Source organism: Gaeumannomyces tritici (genome assembly GCF_000145635.1).
Source record: "Gaeumannomyces tritici R3-111a-1 unplaced genomic scaffold supercont2.8, whole genome shotgun sequence".
Classification (NCBI taxonomy): Eukaryota; Fungi; Ascomycota; class Sordariomycetes; order Magnaporthales; family Magnaporthaceae; genus Gaeumannomyces; species Gaeumannomyces tritici.
The window spans coordinates 822,961-839,905 of NW_008804552.1; the positions used below are offsets into that span (position 1 = coordinate 822,961).

The 16,945-nt window shown below is 58.5% G+C and overlaps 5 protein-coding genes across 5 annotated transcripts; 2 read left to right on the forward strand and 3 right to left on the reverse strand.

The window, feature by feature from the left end:
• Positions 1-778: 778 nt before the first annotated feature.
• Positions 779-4,043, reverse strand: GGTG_12414 (hypothetical protein; the record flags this gene model as incomplete). Its single annotated transcript, XM_009230311.1, has 2 exons — positions 779-3,685; positions 3,772-4,043. 2 exons carry the CDS (start codon positions 4,041-4,043, stop codon positions 781-783), a joined length of 3,177 nt encoding a protein of 1,058 aa, XP_009228575.1. The 3' UTR covers positions 779-780.
• Positions 4,044-4,608: 565 nt separating this feature from the next.
• Positions 4,609-5,653, forward strand: GGTG_12415 (37S ribosomal protein Mrp10). Its single transcript, XM_009230312.1, has 2 exons — positions 4,609-4,920; positions 5,050-5,653. The coding sequence occupies exons 1-2, from the start codon at positions 4,809-4,811 to the stop codon at positions 5,211-5,213; spliced, it is 276 nt and encodes a 91-aa protein (XP_009228576.1). The 5' UTR covers positions 4,609-4,808; the 3' UTR covers positions 5,214-5,653.
• Positions 5,654-6,715: 1,062 nt separating this feature from the next.
• On the reverse strand, positions 6,716-12,392 carry GGTG_12416 (rho guanine nucleotide exchange factor scd1). Its single transcript, XM_009230313.1, has 5 exons — positions 10,483-12,392; positions 9,787-10,329; positions 9,476-9,718; positions 9,196-9,382; positions 6,716-9,120 (listed from the first exon to the last, which is right to left on the reverse strand). Exons 1-5 carry the CDS (start codon positions 11,071-11,073, stop codon positions 7,622-7,624), a joined length of 3,063 nt encoding a protein of 1,020 aa, XP_009228577.1. The 5' UTR covers positions 11,074-12,392; the 3' UTR covers positions 6,716-7,621.
• Positions 12,368-13,846, forward strand: GGTG_12417 (hypothetical protein; the record flags this gene model as incomplete). The annotated part of the gene is made up of 3 exons (XM_009230314.1): positions 12,368-12,585; positions 13,137-13,473; positions 13,532-13,846. 3 exons carry the CDS (start codon positions 12,368-12,370, stop codon positions 13,844-13,846), a joined length of 870 nt encoding a protein of 289 aa, XP_009228578.1.
• Positions 13,847-13,871: 25 nt separating this feature from the next.
• GGTG_12418 (hypothetical protein) lies at positions 13,872-14,729 on the reverse strand (the record flags this gene model as incomplete). Its single annotated transcript, XM_009230315.1, has 2 exons — positions 13,872-14,342; positions 14,484-14,729. The coding sequence occupies 2 exons, from the start codon at positions 14,727-14,729 to the stop codon at positions 13,872-13,874; spliced, it is 717 nt and encodes a 238-aa protein (XP_009228579.1).
• Between the last annotated feature and the right edge of the window lie 2,216 nt (positions 14,730-16,945).

Consider the following 16,945-nt stretch of genomic DNA (forward strand, 5'->3'; position numbering starts at 1 on the left):
TCCTTTGAACACTGGCATGCTGCTCGGGGGTCGCACGGTATAAGTGGACCAAGGCCGCTGCTTGCGATCCTCCGAGCTCCTCCAAAACCTTCTTGACATGCCCGGCGAACTGCGACTGCATCGCGAGTTCGTTCTCGGAGTGATGCTTGAGTGTAGCCTTGATGGCGTCGTGGCTGCGGCACGAAGGGTGGAAGAGGCTTCCGGACAGGTTGGTAGCGACCTTGCACTCGGACAAGCCGAGCACCTGGCGCCAAATCCGTAGCGACAGCAGACCCGCGTTCTTGATGTTGATGATCATGTCTGACAGCGGGTCCTTGGTGTCCAGCATTATCCAGCGTCCGAGTGCACTTCTTGCACATCAAAGGCCGAGGGAAATGGGACCTAGCACACCAAACACGATGCCGACGAGGACGACCTGTCTGAAGTGCATCGAGTTAAAACTCGGAATATTCCAATCGTCGAGGCCAGACAGACTGGATTCCATCGAATCATCCAGGCACAGATATGGCAGCGATGGCATCACGCAGGAAACAAAGCACACAGCATGGTTATGGTCATGATCGTAATGAATTCTACAAAACTCCGCCCAATGGTTCCGGGTATCTCAACAACATCATGGTATCTCAACATGGAAAATCAAACAAGAAAAAAACAAGGCAAGCTCCAGGGGCCGCCAGGCCCGAAGACGGGAGGCGAAGCCAGAAAAAAAAATTACAAATCGTAAAAGAAAAAAAGAAGAAAAAAAAAAACAAGGTGTTGTGCGCCAAAGCGCCGAGGTCTCTAGGCCTTGGTGGCCCGCTTCTTGGCCGCCGGGGTGGCGATCCGCGTCCGCCGAGCCGCAGGGGCTGCGACGGGCGTCGCTGCTGCCGCCACCGCTGCCGCTGCCGCTATCTTCTTGGCGGCCGAGGCCGCGGCCAATTGAGCCGAGGTCCTTCGGGCCACCACTGGGGCGGCGGGCGCAGCCAGCTTCTTCACCCGGCCAGCCGCGACTCCGGGCGCAGGAGGCCCAGAGGGCGCGCTGGTGGTCTTCTTGACCGGGGTGGGTGGCTGCAGCCGCGAGATGCGGCTGGTGGTGCGGCGGGCAACGGGAGTGGCCTTCCTCGTGCCAACGTCTGGCGCATCGGCCAGCTCGTCGTCGTCGTCGTCGTCGACTCGGCTGACGGAGCCTTGGGGGCCCGTGGCACCCGGGGCGTCTGAAGAGGCTAGTGCCTCGTCCTGGTATCTAGCCAGAACCGAATCCCAGCGGACGCTCTTAGTCATGCCCATCTTGGTGGTTCGCTTCTTTGCCCGGGGTGCCTCGTCCCCGCTCTCATCGCCGGTCGGCGGCGTCTTCTGCTTGGCCTTAAGGGCGAGCACCTCTCCTGCAGGGAGCGATCCGCCCCGGTTCCTCCTCGTATTACCACGCGTCGTCGCAGCCAGTCTTCGCTCTTCACTGCGAGCGGCACTCAAGCTGCTGCCGAAGCTGCTGTCGGCACCATCACCCACAAGAGAGCCAGGGAGTCTGACGGGCACTTTGGACATGGCCGTGCTATTGGCTGACGGTCCCGCAGTGACAAGGGTACGACGAGCGGTGGCTCGGGTGCTACGCCGCAGTTCACGAGGCTCTCCCTGTCTAGTCTGCTGCTGGAAGACAGGGTTCAGAACACCGTCCGAATCTGCCTCGACGTTCCGGCGACGTCTCTTGGGCCGCGGCGGGGAATGGTCGTCAAGGGCCGGCGCCTCCAGGAGACTTTTTCCTCCGCTCAGCTCATCGTCCGAGTCGGCAGCCTTACGCTTCTTGATGGGGCTCGGGCTCATGTTAGGATCCTTGGCTCCCAATGGCATGCGTTTGGCCATGGTCTCGTTGTCCGATGTCATCTCATTCCGCGGCATCGGTGATCCAGTGATGGAGGTGGCCAGTCCCAGCGATCCAGACCGGCGCTTGGGCTTGACAGAAGTCTTGCCCTGGGCCCAGTGTCGGTTGAGAAACTGCTGGAGCTCCTCGCGGTCTTCGTCGGCATCTTCTCCCTTGCCAGCGACAACATTCTCGGGCATTCCCGGACTGGCCTGTGCGGCGCCAAGGTTGAGCGATATGGTGTCATTGATATTGTTGTGATTGATAACGCTGGTGAACTCGTCATCGGCCTCATCCTCGTCCTTACTGGGCTCCTTCTCAGGAGAAGGGGAGCTATCTTCTACCGCGTCGACGTCATCCATTTGCGCCATGCTGGCGGGAGCGTCTCGGTGGGAGCCGAAGATGTCTAGGTTTGTGCGCAGATCAACATGGATCGATGGCTGCTCGCTGATCTTGATGGTCTTTGTATTATCGTCATTGTCAAATGTGGGCGTGGCAAAGCTGGCCTCGGCATTCGCGGGCTCGACAAAGTCGGCCTCGGCGATTGCGGGCGCAGCGGTGCTAGCCTCGGCATCTGTGGACGAGACAAAGCCGCGGTTAGGGGTGGCGAGGTTAGGCTCAATTGGATCGCTGGCGGGTGGAATAGAGTCTTCGGCAATAGAGAGAGTCGCATGAACAGATTCTTCTTGCAGGAGAGGGGCGGTCATCATGGTGACATCGCTATCGGAGCTCTGGCAAAGGGTCGCGTTCTGGTCTAGTGTGCCGAAGGAAACCCTGGGCGCTGCTGGAGACTGGGCAAGATCCGAAATGGCTAGCAGGCGACTAGTAGTCAGAGATCGGCGCGCTGCGCGGCGAGAAGACCCCGTGGAGGATCGCCTGGAGTTGGCAGCCGAATATTCAACAGCAGACTTGTCAAACGCGATTGATGGTGAGAGCGGTGCTCTCCGCGGTGGCGAGCATGAGAGGGCAACTGTTTTGGGGGTAGAGGCGAAGATATCGGGCGTGCGCCACATGGCGGCAGACTTGACAAGAGAGAAGCTCCTTGTGGGCGTTGGCGTCGCAGTGCCATTTGCGGGGGAGGGTGACGAGAACGAGAACTCGAATGGCGAAAGCGCCTTGCGCGGCGAGAGGGACCTTCTCGGAGTCGACTTAAACTGAGGCGCAAGAAGCAGCTTTGCCGGCGAAGAATTGAGCGGCGCGAGCTTGGTGCGAGGACGAACAGGAGAGGAGGCTGGCTCGGTGCACTCAGAGATGGTGGAAAGATCGGGACATTGGGCAACTGTCCGACGGTGGCGACTGCGAGCAATCTTCCTGGACGGGGCAACCTGAGCATCGGGGGCGCCTCCGAAGATTTCGCCATAGATGCGCTCCTCGAGCCGAATCTTGAACTCGCGGTTCGAGAGCCTCTTGCGCGGGAGAATGGTCATGACTTCGTACTCGAGCGAGCCAGTCCATGTGTGGTTCTTGATATCGAGTGGGTATTCGAGATTGCCCTTTGCGAGCCAGGCGTAGTGTGACGAGATCGCATCAACGGCAATCTTTACGTCGTCAGCGACCGCCTTTGGGCGGAAGTGGCGCAGTGCTCGCGTGTCGAAAAGGGACTGGTTGACGCCTAGCTGCGGCTGGGCCCAGGATGTGCGCATCCTCTTGCGCGGGGCCATCTGTGCGGCAAACAGCTCGCGCTCAACCGTGGCGTCATCAGTGATGCGCTTGGCAGGGACTCGAGAGGTGGCGATTCCGGCGCGCTTATACAACGCATTGCCACTATAAGTACCGACGAGGATATAATCCCAAGGCCGAGGGAGATCGAGACACGGCTGCAGGACGAAAGCCGCCGAGGAGGAGAGGAGACTGATGAAACACCTCAACTGTTAGCACGAGCCTGGCGCGGCGAGCAGCATAGTCAAGGGAATGCATGGGAAGGGATCAGTGCGTACTCTAAGACATTCTGCCCAGAAAAGAAATCATGCTTCGGGGGCTGAACAGTCGGGAGCGCGCCGGCAAAGATGAAAGGCTGCATGGCTGGCTGTTGTTGTTGCTGAGCAGGCGCGGGGCTCTGCTGACGAGGTGACGAGAATGTGAGGAGGTCGCTATTCCGAGACTTGGAACGCTGGGCTGGCGAGATATCATCCTCTGGCGCCGGCGATGATTGACGCTGCTGTGATTCTTTATACAAGGTATGCGTGAGCGCGTGCTCGAAGGCCTCCATCGTCGGATTGGAAGCCATGCTGCTGCATTTGCTGAGGCGAGGCTAGGGCCACAGACGCGAAGAGATGCGAGAGGGAAGAGACCAGGCGTCGAAGACGGCGAGGATGTGTAACAGGCTTTGGGATAAGAACAAGACGGCGACTAGAAGTGAGCAAGACCAGCAGAGATGCAAAGTGCAGAAGTGATGGTGGTAGGAAACTGCGAAGTTTGCGAATAGTGCGTGGTGGTTGTTCGTGTCGTGATGTGTTGTAGTGGGTGGAATCGACGGGAGGCCGAGGGCGGCGCGTCGAGAAGGTGAACCCTGCAGCGAAGCTTGGCCTGGGAGCGTGTAGCGACAATCTGCCGCCCGCCGCCGCCCAAATCTTTTGTTTACATTGAAGGTTGGTTGGCCAATTAAAGACGACCCCACCGTTGAGATTAAGCTCAGCTCCGACGAATTCGGGCAACCACGACCCAGCCCACGTAACAGCCCCGCCGAGCTCTCAGCTGCCGCGTGCACGGGGCGAGTGGCGTGCAGGTGGAGCCGCATGGGCATGGGCATGCGAAGATGCATCGCCAACACGTGATCTCGCTGAGCTCCATCGAAATTTTAGCCCACCAGCGTCCAGCTAGCGGTTGCCTCATCGTTGGCGAAGAGGGAGAAGCAGAGCCAACGCCAGGACATGTGACCAGCCAGCTCCGAAGAAGAGGGCCCATAGACGTGTGTGACTACCCCCAAGCCAGCCTTGCCTCGTATCCAACCGCCTCCTCGCCATCGCCTCCCACCATGTCGACGGTCAAGAAGCCCATCAAGCTCCCGCCATTGCGCAACCTGCGCGTCCGCAACCCGATCCAGAAGGAGGTCAACCCTTGCCTCAGCGTCATGCAGTCTGTCCTGGGTATGTATCCTCCCCCGGCAGCCCACCTGGCATCCCCCTCTCCCTCCCCTGCCCCGCCCTCAACCCCTTGAACCCCTCGCCCGTCGCATGCGGACAGGACGCTGAGAGCCTACATCCCCCCTGCCGCAGCGTGCTGGGCCTCGGCAGGATACACGGCCGCGGGCTGTCTGGCGCTCGAGCAGCAGCTCCGGGAATGCGCCGACGGCCCCCAGCAGACGGTCAAGAAACTCAACCCCATCAACCACCACCTGTCAAGAATGCAACAGAAGATGGGAGCGAGGAAAAAGAAATAGGCGATATCCCAAAGGCTTGTGATGGGTTGAGAGCTAAGCAATGTTGCTACTCTATCTGGCGATTGATGCCAAACCTGTGCCTGAGAACTTGATTGGGATCTCTGTTTATGTCGCCATGAACCAAGGAACATACCTTGAAACAAGTGGCGCCTCTGGAAATACGATGCGATTCTCGAGCGCTGGAAGATAAAGGCGGATCAGCCCTCGCTAAGGTTGTGTCATCACCGGTGGTCAAGGCATCCAGCTCACACGCCAGAACCTCGTCGAACAGTCGTATCAATGATAAACATGTACATATACATAAAACTGCAGCGATATCTACTTCCGAAAGCACAACAGGTGACTGAGCAGTAGGCATGCCTCTATCACAAAATCAAAACAACCAATACACGCTCTAGGCCCAGGGACGCATCATCCAGCGCACTTCGAAAACAAATCGCAAGCTGGTTCCGTGGATAGGTAGAGATTGGACTCATCCGGCGTGTCATTCTGGCCTTTGGTGAGTGCCGAGTCCCCGGGCCGAGTCGGTGATCAATCTCTACGCCGAAGCTGCACGTTGCAAAGAAGGCAGATATGCAACCTGCATCGGGAAGGTCACACGGCGGACGACTCGACGACAATGCATAAAGGTGATGGGATGACCAAAAGAGACGTGACAGATGTAAAGTTGGAAGAACATGTAGTAGCCATCGACGCTTGGGACTGTAAACATTTGTCTTCGTTTTTTTTTTTCCCTCTCCGTTTTCTTGCTCCCTCTCCTCCCGGTAGGAACAGGTTGCAACGACATGGCGCCAAGGTTGAGCTGAACCATCCCATGTCCTCGGGCCGGCTCGGTCCCCTCCAAGAGCCGGGACTGGCAGGAGAGAAGTAGAAATAGGACAGGAGATCGACTTCAGGTCATCTACCAAAGGCGAGGAATAATAAATCGAAGGTCTAGACTGGACTGTCAAGGCCATTTGCGTATGCGCCTCCCGCATAGCATCAAAGCTCACTACCTGCCTATCTCGGATCGCTCTATACAAACCCGGGTCCCACCAAACCCAACGATAGAGAAACCCCCAGACCCAGTTACCAGTCTACCTACTCAAATGTCCCCCTAGCCGTCGCCGCCGCGATCCCCTACGCAGCCGCGCTCGCCACGCCCCCCGTCAACCACCACCAGACCGACGACTCCAGCCGCAGCAGGCCACTCGGATCCCGGCAGTGGGCAGGCCAGCCGTGCGACCGCCCCGGCACGTTTGCGTGCTTCGAGCAGCAAACAGTCTGCGTCTGCAGCTCGCTGAACCAGTGGGAGATGAGCACGACTTGCGCCAGCGCCTGCTGCGTCGAGGTGGGCCCATCCGCCTACTGCACCTGCTAGGACCGTGCATCGGTATATTCTTCACGAAATAAATTAGCAGGGGGGAGGCGGCGGCATCCCGATGGTGCCACGAACCAGCAATCTACAGCCTACTTCTCTAGGGCACCACATGTGGCTGGCGTTGCTGGACATAATACGAGGGGGCAGATATTACTAGGAGCGGACCGAACGCATAAATACATAGTTGTGACGGCACGTCAATAGAAACTAACTTGGTTTCAAATTCAAGCTCGCCCACAAAGGGCAACGAGTGTTCAAGGTCAGGTATCTCCAAAACATGAAACTTACGACAGACGAAAGAAGATGAAAGCAAGCAAAGGAAGAGAGAGGGTGAGAGGACATAAAATCACCTCCGAGTACAAATGGGCCTGTCGTCCGACGAGGGTAAAAAAAAACACCCAGGCAGGGTTAGTTATAGAGTGGGTTAGCCAAGGATATGTAAAAATGGGACACAAATGCATCCCAACGGAGGAGAGGCGGCAAACAACGCGTCTCGCCTCCAGGTGTGATCTATATTGCTCAAGGGGATAGGAAACGAAGGAACCAGGAAGAAAAGGAGCAAGAGCACAACGAGAAAACGAAATGCTCGGAGGAAACCACGCGAGAATCCAGTTTTTGGTATCAGTATGCGGGGTTGGCAAAACCCCTTGAATGCAAGGAAAGGAGAAATTGACGAGGCTGAAACCGTCTAAAGGGCCCGATGTTGCGAGGAGAGGAAAAGACGCCGCCTCGAGGAGAGCTGGGGTATGGATCAAAAGGGGGAAAATGGAGCAAGGAGGTGTGGTATTTGGAGTTGTAGAAAGTGGGAAACGACAAGCCAGACGCCGATGATGTATGCAATGAGTATGTTGGATCTCATTTGTACTGGGGGGCGGATGAAAAGCACAAGAACGCTTTAGAATGCCGGGCATGGACGGGCGATGGATGGCGATCTGCCTTTGGTTAGATAGGTGTTAGGAGGGGGAAGCTGTGGGCCCAGCGAGATGGCGACTTGATGGAGGTCACCAATAGCACTGTGCGACTGCAGTACCAGACAAGGTTAGGCTGCCTAGTTGTCGCCGCCACCGACGGTTGCGCAAAACAGCTCGACCTCGCCGACGCCGCCATTATACATGTCCCTGTCGCCGTTGCGCCCATCGGTAAAGGCCATCTGCACGTCCTCGTCGCATACGATGCTGACGAAGTCGCCCTCGTCGTCCCGGTACCGGAGTCTTAGGTTTCCCCGGCTGACTCCACTGTTGGTGAAGCGGGCGAGCTTCGCGTCGATTCGGTCCACAAGGCTCTGGTACGTGATGTTGTACGCCGCGACGAGGGTCACGTAGTTGGCATTGTCATAGTTGACCTTGACCTTGAGCTGGGTCGGCAGCGTCATCTCGGGACCCCCAAACCCGCCGCTTGGTGGTATGGGTGCTCCTGTGGCTAGCGGGGGCGACACGGCCCTCTCGCGATCCAAGTTCAAAGGCGCCGGCGCAAGGTTGCTACTAGGGGTACTGGTAGGTCCGGGCGTGCCCTGGCGCTGATAGATGGGCTGCGATGGGAACTGCGCCATGGTCCCACCATAGCTGCCGCCTTGTTGCAGCATGCGCTCCCTTTGGACCCCGGGGCTCTGGGTGTTCGCCCTGAGCGGTAGATTGTTCACGGGGCTGCCAGAGTGTGAGCGCGGGATATTAGAGTCGTGCCGTTCGTGAGCGAGGTGTGCCGGAATACCGGGCACGGCGGGCACGTTGTTCTGACTGCCACCAGGCGTCCTGCGGACGCCCGGGGGGCCCTGAATGTCAGGCGTGCTGTAGGAGCGGCTGCGCGACAGAGATGCGGCGGCTTGTGCGCTGTGCGACGCCATGACCGGCATCGAGGGCCCGCGGGGGTTGCGCCCGTTGACCATGCCGTAGGGATTCACCGGAGACGATCCATCCCTGGATGGCGCGCGAGGCATGGCAGGAGCTGTATATCGGTTCATCTCTCCCTCCCACGGCCCCGCATATGGCTGACCAGCCTTGGGGAAGGCGTAGCTAGCGCTGCCAGTGTAAATGCTCGACGTGGTGCTGGTCCGCGAGGACACCGGGGTGTCCAAAACCGGCGAGAAGTACGAATCACCGCCACGGTAGCTGGGTGACTGCTGACCATTCGCCGTCTGCAAGCTAAGGGGCGCTGGTGGCGCGGGCATCGGGAAGCGTGGGGGAGGCACTCTGCCCAGGCCGCTCTCGTTTGTTTGTGATCTGCCCCGTAGGCTGGACGTGGAAGCGTTGCGCGGCATGGTGCCGGTCATGGTGCCATACTGGGCTTGTAGTGGCGGCGGGACGATATCGTCGTCGTTCTCGTCGTCGTCGTCCTGAACGTAAGGGTTCTGCAGGTTGGTTTGACCTTGCATCCATGTGAAATCGGGGGTCGCTTGGTCGGGGCTGGTCGCCGCGGCAGGCCCTGCCTGCTTTTTCCTCTGGGCATCCAGACCCGACGCCCACTTCTTCATCGTCTCCTCATTCTGGAACTTGATAACAAAGTTTTCCACACCGGGGTCTCCCTTCCACCATATTTGGACCGTGTAAGAGCCTAAAGCGACTGTCAGCATGTCGGATCGAATTACGCGAAGCTGGGGAGCGTCTTTGCTCCTTCCGGCAAACATACCTGGTTTCGAAAAGGACAGGATCTCGGTGACGTTGGTCATGAAAATGCGCCCTTTAAGCTGCAGTTTTGCGTTCTTGTTCCGGATCCTGGGCCCTGTGGACTTGGTCTTGTCCTTCTTGTCCTTGATTTTGTTGGGCGAGATCTCCTTGCAGCAAAGCAAAATGCAGTCGAACAGGTAAATTTCGTACTGCGAAACAGCATTAGTGTCTGCCATGAAGCAAAAGGGAGGTGATGTCACCTGATAAGAACATTAATCAAAAACAGTTCGCACAGTGCTTACATCTCTCTCCGCCTCCGTCTTGCCGGTTAGAACCGTGTGCACGCCATGCAAGAGCAGAGAGCCGAACTGGGTGACTTGATGACTCTTCCAGTCATCCACTCTTGACTTGAGGTCCTCGAGGGCCTCATCGAGCAGATCTCGATCGACAGCTTCGTTGGCCTTGGACAAGGCTTTTTCGGCAGATTGAATGCCTGCGGAGAGGTCTGCCTTGATCTCCTCATCGTCGCTCTTTTTGAGCAAGTCCTGCAGAAACGAAAGTTAGGTGCTGGAAGACCAGCCGGAGGGAGACGGGCTTCTTGGCGCTGGCGTACCTTAAGCAGTAGCGGATACTTGACCAGCCTCTGCATCGGCTTCAGCAGAAAGCCGTCGAGAGTGTTGAAGTCGCAGGCCACGGGGTGTTCGATAGTCTTGATCTTGTCAAAGTGCGCCTGTGCCACCATGGCGGCTTTCCGCTGGTTGGCGATGAATGGCTGGTAGATGTCGAAGTTGTCCTCCATGACGACAAAGGGCTGGCCCCAGCGCTGGACAGTGGAAGGCATCGAGTTGGTCGTTTCGACGCGGATAAGGAACCGACGCTGGAAGTTGAGGATAAGGTTGATGTTGAGGAATATCTGGTGAACCGTGTCTCCTGGGATGATGCCCCTCTCCTCCAAGGCCTTTTTCAGGTCGTGCAAGTTCTCCAAGTCCTGCACATATTTCCGTTCGGTGTCGACAAGCTCCTTCACGATGTAATCCCGGTAGCTCATCTTTTCCTTGCCATCTGGTAGAACGTCATCCTCGGGGTAGGGTTGGATCTGGTTTAATAAACCACGTTCTTGGCAGATGTCGAGTACGTAGTTTACCACAGAGGTTACCTGGGGGTAGGCAAGACGACAGGGTTAGCAAAACAGTGTTTGGCGCGCACAGAACCGGTGGCGGGGCAAAGACAGCTGTTGGGGCGCCCGGAACGGGAAGGCCGACAAGGTCGAATGAAATGGCACGCAAAGTAAAGCAACGAGAACACGAACCTTGACAAACCCGGTCGTGTCATCTTTTATCAAATCGCTGATGGTAAAGATATCGGACTGGTTGAGGTCCTTTTTGACCGCCTCGACAAATTTGTAGATGTACATCTGGGACTTCTTCTTGTCGCTGGCGCCGGCGTCGTCGATGACGATGGGGTTCTCGGGCTGTAGGAGGTTATAGATGAAGAGCAGGGGCGAACCCAGCCTCAGCAAGCTCCATACCGAGTCGACGATGCCGCCGTCGGGGTTCTGGGCCTCTAGCGCGTCCATCTTGGCCAGGTACTGCTCGAAGCCGGGCACCTGGGCCAGGCGCTGCTTGAGCGAGACGCATATCTGGTACAGCGACCTAGAGGCGTCGGCCCTCTGGTTGATGATGTTGTTTGTGGCCACGACCTGGCCATTGGACGGGGGCACGACGGTCGAGGCGGTGCTGACGAGACTGGAGAGGGAGGTGGTGGAGTTAAAGGCGGTCGAGCCAGAGAGATGGCTCATCCTCGGCGGCGCGGCCATCGCGCCCTGCAGTCTGGAAACCCCGTTGTTGGACGCTGGGAAAATGGGCGTCGTGCTTGATCTCAGGAGGGGCGCATGTGCCATCACCACCTCACCGGGCGGAGGGGCCACCGATGCCTAGAGGTCCGTCGAGGGCAGTCGACCAGGGGGGCTGCTTCCGGGATGGACGGGCGGGTATGCGGCGGTCAGGGCGGGTCGGCCGGTCGTGATGGTAGTGTTTTTTCTTTCTTTTTCTTTTTTTGCGGCGGGTAGACCAGGGTTGGCTTGGGGAGTGGCGGTCGGTGAATGGTGGGTTCTACGGCGACGGAGAAATTGGCCGGGCGCTGGAGAGTCGGGAATGGCTGGGCGGGCTGAGCTTGGACTGGAATGGGGAAACGAGGCGACGGGCAGCGACAGCGCGCGGTGCGATCCCAGATTAGGTTTGGCCGTCCCTTCTCTTGGGGAAAACCGAGGTCGGCGACGGGGTCAAGAGGGGAGGCAGGCCTGGATGCAGGTCGGCTGTTCGCCCTTTCGCGGCTATTTGGGGGAGTTGTGGCTTCTGATTCACGTCATGCGACTGGACGCCAATTTTTCCTGTCGATTCTGCTCGCGAGAGTGACTAGGAGGGTGTCCCAGGTTTGAGGCAGCGGGTTCGGTCGGGTTGGTGCTTTGTTGTTCGCTTTTTGCTTCTGCTTTTCCCTCCTCTTTTTTGCTCAACCCCCCGAAATCCTGTGTGCTTGGCGATGGAGCGTTTCAATTCCCAGCTTTTGCTCTTTTTCTATTGCCGTCGTCCCGTTTGCGACGTAGTTAGTGGTTGAATGTGGGTTACTGGGCGGCGAATCCCGCGCGGGAATACTGGGCTAAAGGTGGTGATGGTGCAAAAGGGGCGCTCGCAGCGTGGCCGCGTCCAAGAAGCCTTGTCCAAAGTGCCTTGGTGCTTGTCCTCTGCACGAATTTGCTGGCGGCAGTCAGGGGACCTCGCGGGGCGGGCGGGCTGTCTGGTTGTCGATTCAATGTTTCCAGAGGTGTCAAGATGCGGATTTGAAACGGTCATGGAGAGTATGGGTCGCAATGGGGCATCTGGTTGGCCCGACTGGGCGCGGCAAAGACAAAAAGAGGGTCAAAGGCCTGGCGGCGTGGTGCACTCAGTCGGCTGTTGATTGGGGGGAAGGTCGGCTGGGGGGGTGTGCGGGCAGTGATCAAATTGCAGCGGCTTGGGTGCAGGCGCCTCGCGCAGGAGGTCCCTTCACTTGGGCGGAAGCAAGAGGCAGCCACGCTTGGCACAGGTCTAGACGGCGAAATCGGGGTCCAAAAAAATGTGCGGGAGACGGGGAGCTCTGCGGAGGGAGAGACGTGGCAAGGCACCAAGGCTCGTCGGTTCCTGCAGCACACACAAACAATGTCGCCGCTCGACTCAAGAAGCATTGATGGAGCACAGCAGGAACGGCGCCAGCAGGCGGGAGGCGGGCGGACGGGAAATGCCCACGTTGGGGCTGTCTTCACGCTGGCCGGTAAAAAAAGCGGCCTCAGTCTTGGCCCTGGCATTGTGGGGTTTTGGGCTCGTGGTGGTGCAGTCAAAGTGGTTCGCACGGTGCGCCCAACCAAAGGCATAAAGCGGTGGGTGAAGACGGTGTGCACACGGCGGGGTCTGCACTGCCTCTAGGAGCCTGAGGTGGTACCACCGCGATAGAAGGTCGAGTCCCCAGCAGAACGAGTGCCGGCCGAGAAGCACGAACCCTTCCCAGCCAGACGCAGACACGTCGACCCCCAGACAGCCAACACGCATTATATTGCATCAATTCACGGCCCCGCCGCGCGCAAATGACAGGGAACACACAAGGCACCGCGAATAGAAACGTGTCGACATGCACGCACCCAGCATTGCAACTTTGTTCAACCTTCGGACGGTGGGGCGGGGCCTTCATTCCAGAGCGGGTGCCGGCTGGGGTCAGATAGACTTTGCGGCCCCAATCGTGCCCGAATAAACATGCTCGCCATGGGTGCTCGCCATGGGTGCTGGGTGCTGGCGCCGACGTCGTATCCCCTCGCCCACCACAAATTTCGAGAACCAGACGCTGGCAGCGGGCATGGACGGGGCGGCGTTCCATCCGGATCCAAACGAGAGCATTGTCTACGGGGCATTGTCCACCTGGGAACCCCTGCGCCAGAGGGATTTTAACGCATGGCGACACCACGGCACCACCACCCCAGGACGACGAACTGCAACCTCAGGGCCGTGCACAAAGAACAGAACCCAAGCTCGTCCCGAGACGGGCCGAGTCGGATTTTGGCTGGCAGACGCAGATAAAAGTGCCGCTTTCGAACAACTCACCCACTGTAACCAACCAAGGCTGGCCGGCCAAGGATGGCGTCTCAGGGCGGCCGAAGGAGGACGGGACGGATCCCGCAGCAGGATTTCAATGCCCCGCGGGAATCGCGAGAATGCCTTGGCTTTACTCTGTGGTTGGCATTAACACGATCCGTGTTTCACAGTCGGGCGCGCTAGTCCAGAAGCGGCCCTGCGCGCACGTCAGATTAGATTGGCTGCAGCGCACGTACGCAGGCCGACGAAAGCGGGAATTCACTCGAACATTCGGCCGCCGTCCCTGATCTGGCCACCTTTTGCGACCTGCAGAGGCCGACGGCAAGCCATCGCTTCCAATTGGTGCTGATCCAACAACTCGAATCCCACCGACCCAACCCACCTGCACGCCAGCCATCACGCATCCACCACCCGCGCAAACTCGACGTCGGCGAGCAGCCTTGCCATGGCCCCGCTTTCCATGCCTACCTGGACATCAAGCCTGCCGCCGTCCTCGGCCCGCCGCCGCCGCAGGATGGCCAAGGCGCCGTCAGCCCCATCCCCCGGCGCGCGTAACCCCTCGGGCGCCCAGGACGCCACCCTAGAGCGTGTCGTAGACGGCAATGTTGGCCCACGACGTTGCGACGACGTCCGGCCCCAGGAACGCGCGGTAAGCCATCTTATAGTCAGTCGGGTCGCGCCGCGAACCAAGCAGCCCGATGGCCCGCACCACCCGGTCTGGGCCGTCCGCATCAGTCGCAGCAGTCCCGTCTTGCTTGGCGTCCGGGAACCGCGCCGTTAGCGACGCCCGGATCGCGCCCGCGGCAAGCGCCAAGCCTCCCGGGCCGCAGGTGGTTTCGATCGCCGACAGCCGCCTCGTGAGACCCAACATCGATGCGTTGCCGACGTACGTGGCCGGCAGCGGGGGGCTGGCGCGCGGCCGGACGTTGATGGCGTACGCAAAGGCCGAGTCAACAGGGGCGGGGGCGTCTCCCCCAGTCCGCGCGCGCGTAATTGCGCGCCATAGCATGGCGGACAGCGCGTCGTGCGTCGAGAAGGCGGCGGCCTCGGCCTTGAGTCGGGCGAGTCCTGCTGGCATGAACCGGAACATGCGCGTCTCCATTGGGGGCATCTAGAAGCTTGCCATGGCGGCGGCGGCAGCGGCAGCCTCGGCCTTGGGCGTCGGGCTGAGTACGTATTCTGGGAAGCTGACGGCCGTGTCTTCGGATGGTGGAACGCCGTCCATCAGGATGCTGCGGTCGTTTGACTCTGTGTCGTACACAGTGAAGGCGCCTGAGTCGCCGCCTTCCGCCACCGCCGTGTTCTCGGCCCAGGTGCTGAGGATGGTTTGGAGGGCGACAGCGTCGCCAGCCGCGTGGTGGATCCCCACCGTTAAGACGAGCCCGCCTTCGACGAAATTGGCCTGGGCCGCGAAGACCAGCGCCGGTGACCCGGGCATTACTCCCACCGGGAATATCTTTTCCGAGGGGAAATGGCGCAGAGGGAAGTCCTCCCCCTTTAGATCAGCATAGGACGGTAGGTCACCGCTCAGGTCTTTGTACCTATCTCGTGTCGTTTTATCAGCAACCTCCTTGTGATTCGTCTGCCCTCATAGAGAAAACTCGTGTCTTCCGAAACAGGACGCCATCCGACGAATCCAGGATCTGGACCCTATTCTCTTCCGGACCAGAACCCTCCTCCACGCCCTATGGTGTCGGCACGTGGAATATGCATTAGCAATGCAGGAAGTTCCCATTCCCAGTAGACTGTACATACGATATGCCCAGCGATAGACGGGATCGACAAGATGGTGTGGGCCAGTCCGGCCTGCGGTGAGCCACATGCGGCGAGTAATGCTGGTCCTTAAACGCCTAGGCGCCATAGTCGCCCAGAACCGCCAGAAAAGAGAACATCAATAGGCGCTAGTTGGCCGCCTCGAAAAAAATTCCCTTCTAGTCTAGGTACATCCAGGAAACAATGGTTTGCTGAATTGCAAATGCTCTCACACTCTCTTTGAGAAATATCATCTTGTTATAGGCGACATAGAGCGGTCACATCAGCGAGAACCGCCCGGTGCCCGTACAAATAGAGCCGCCATCTTTCCTTGCCGTCTAGCGCCCAGTCGCGCTACCCCCGCTGTGCCGAGCCAGATGCGCGGCAGGCCCTGCCCCGGGAGGAAAAGCACGCTTCCGGATATTTAGCTAACTTCCTAGCTCGATCCTCGCTGCCGTAGAGCAGCTGCGTTTTCCAGCCCTGGCCCGGGTCGCTGGGGCGCAGGATGCAGCCTTAGCGGCAAGCAACAGCGGCGCAGGCAGGCGTGGAAGCTCCCCTTCGAGTAGATCATCTATGGTGATTTTGGAAACGCAAGTGACCATGGGGCGCTCAGCCGTAGGCTTCGATATCCATGGGGGCCGGGCGCTGCAGTTTTGCGGCAGTGAATCGACTCCTACCCGAGGCCCGTCTCCGGGCTTTTGGTGAAATGGTCTGGACCTCATATGCGTCCTCGCCATCTGTACGCGAAGGAGCCCCTAGGCAGAGAGTTGGCTGTGTCAGCCGTTGCAATTTCGGGCTGATCGTCAGCATTGGTCAATCACGGGCGGGCTCGGAGACAGTGATGTTATATATATCGATCTATATGGGGCCTTCCTTGTTTACAGCTTCCTGGAAGAGGAAGCCGGGAGTATCCAGTGATTTAGAGCCAAACGCCGTCAACACGGCCACCTTTTTTCGCCGGACCAGACAAAGGTAAATACGAGTGTCGTTGCGTGTTCCTTGTCGGGAAGCAAATACTCACGTTCCTCCTGCTTAGCGTCCCTATTGCTTCCCCCCTGTCGGCAGTGATTTTCACCTATCCACGACGTTTGCTTTGTAAACATAATTAACACCGCAAGTGCATATACAAATAAGATACCTTGATAGGTAGGTACCTGGTATTCAAATACACCTATTTTGTCCAGTTTGGGCTTTCGGGCACCAGGAGTGACAGATGCCAGTTACGACTCTCTGCAAATTCTTTGTGGAACCAGGAGTTGCCAGCGAACAGCGCGCGCGGTTCCGGCCGCGCCTCAACACTCACAGGATAAACGGCGGCCACCTGCAGCAGAGGTGACCCGACGAAACAAGGCGAGCGTAGAATGCCGTTACGGGCAAAGATGGTGCAAGCAAACCCGGACAGTCACAGATTGGGCGCGCACCCTCCTGTCGATATCATGTCATTCACGTAGCACCACACGTTGGCAAAGGCGTCCAGACTGTTAGGGTGTGTGGCGTGCCGACGCCGACTTGGAGAACTTTCTCCGATGCTGCAACCCGACTTTGGTTGTTGGGCATGGTCAAGAGGGCGGTTGAAACCGAAGCATTCATGCGCCAGCCCCGGTCTTGATATGCCCAACGGAGGAAAGATTACTCCGTGTGGTTCGGTCGTAGTTTAAAACGTGGTTTCGCCCTGGCGATGATACTGTGATGCTGGTGCTGTGGTTGCTGGGCGTCACAGGCGAGCGATATGGGAGGCTGCGAGAGAGAAAGAGGAAAGAGCGAAGCAATCCGTAGCGTGGTAGTGATAAGTGTTGGAGGCGAATCCGTGATATCATAAAGCTCGACAAAACCTGGAAGCTCTGGTGCGCAAAGCAAGGAACGACACGAGGGTAAATGATTTACTGCGGTCGTTGTTGCAGG

What these genes read in the sequence shown, in the direction of transcription:
- GGTG_12415 (XM_009230312.1), top strand. Translation starts at nt 4,809, where the DNA reads ATGTCGACGGTCAAGAAGCCCATCAAGCTCCCGCCATTGCGCAACCTG. An exon ending in CGTCATGCAGTCTGTCCTGG is followed by an intron (nt 4,921 to 5,049) that starts GTATGTATCCTC and finishes CCCCTGCCGCAG; the next exon opens with CGTGCTGGGCCTCGGCAGGA.
- GGTG_12416 (XM_009230313.1), bottom strand. Translation starts at nt 11,073, where the DNA reads ATGGCACATGCGCCCCTCCTGAGATCAAGCACGACGCCCATTTTCCCA. An exon ending in AGTATCCGCTACTGCTTAAG is followed by an intron (nt 9,719 to 9,786) that starts GTACGCCAGCGC and finishes TCGTTTCTGCAG; the next exon opens with GACTTGCTCAAAAAGAGCGA. An exon ending in AGACGGAGGCGGAGAGAGAT is followed by an intron (nt 9,383 to 9,475) that starts GTAAGCACTGTG and finishes GCTGTTTCGCAG; the next exon opens with TACGAAATTTACCTGTTCGA.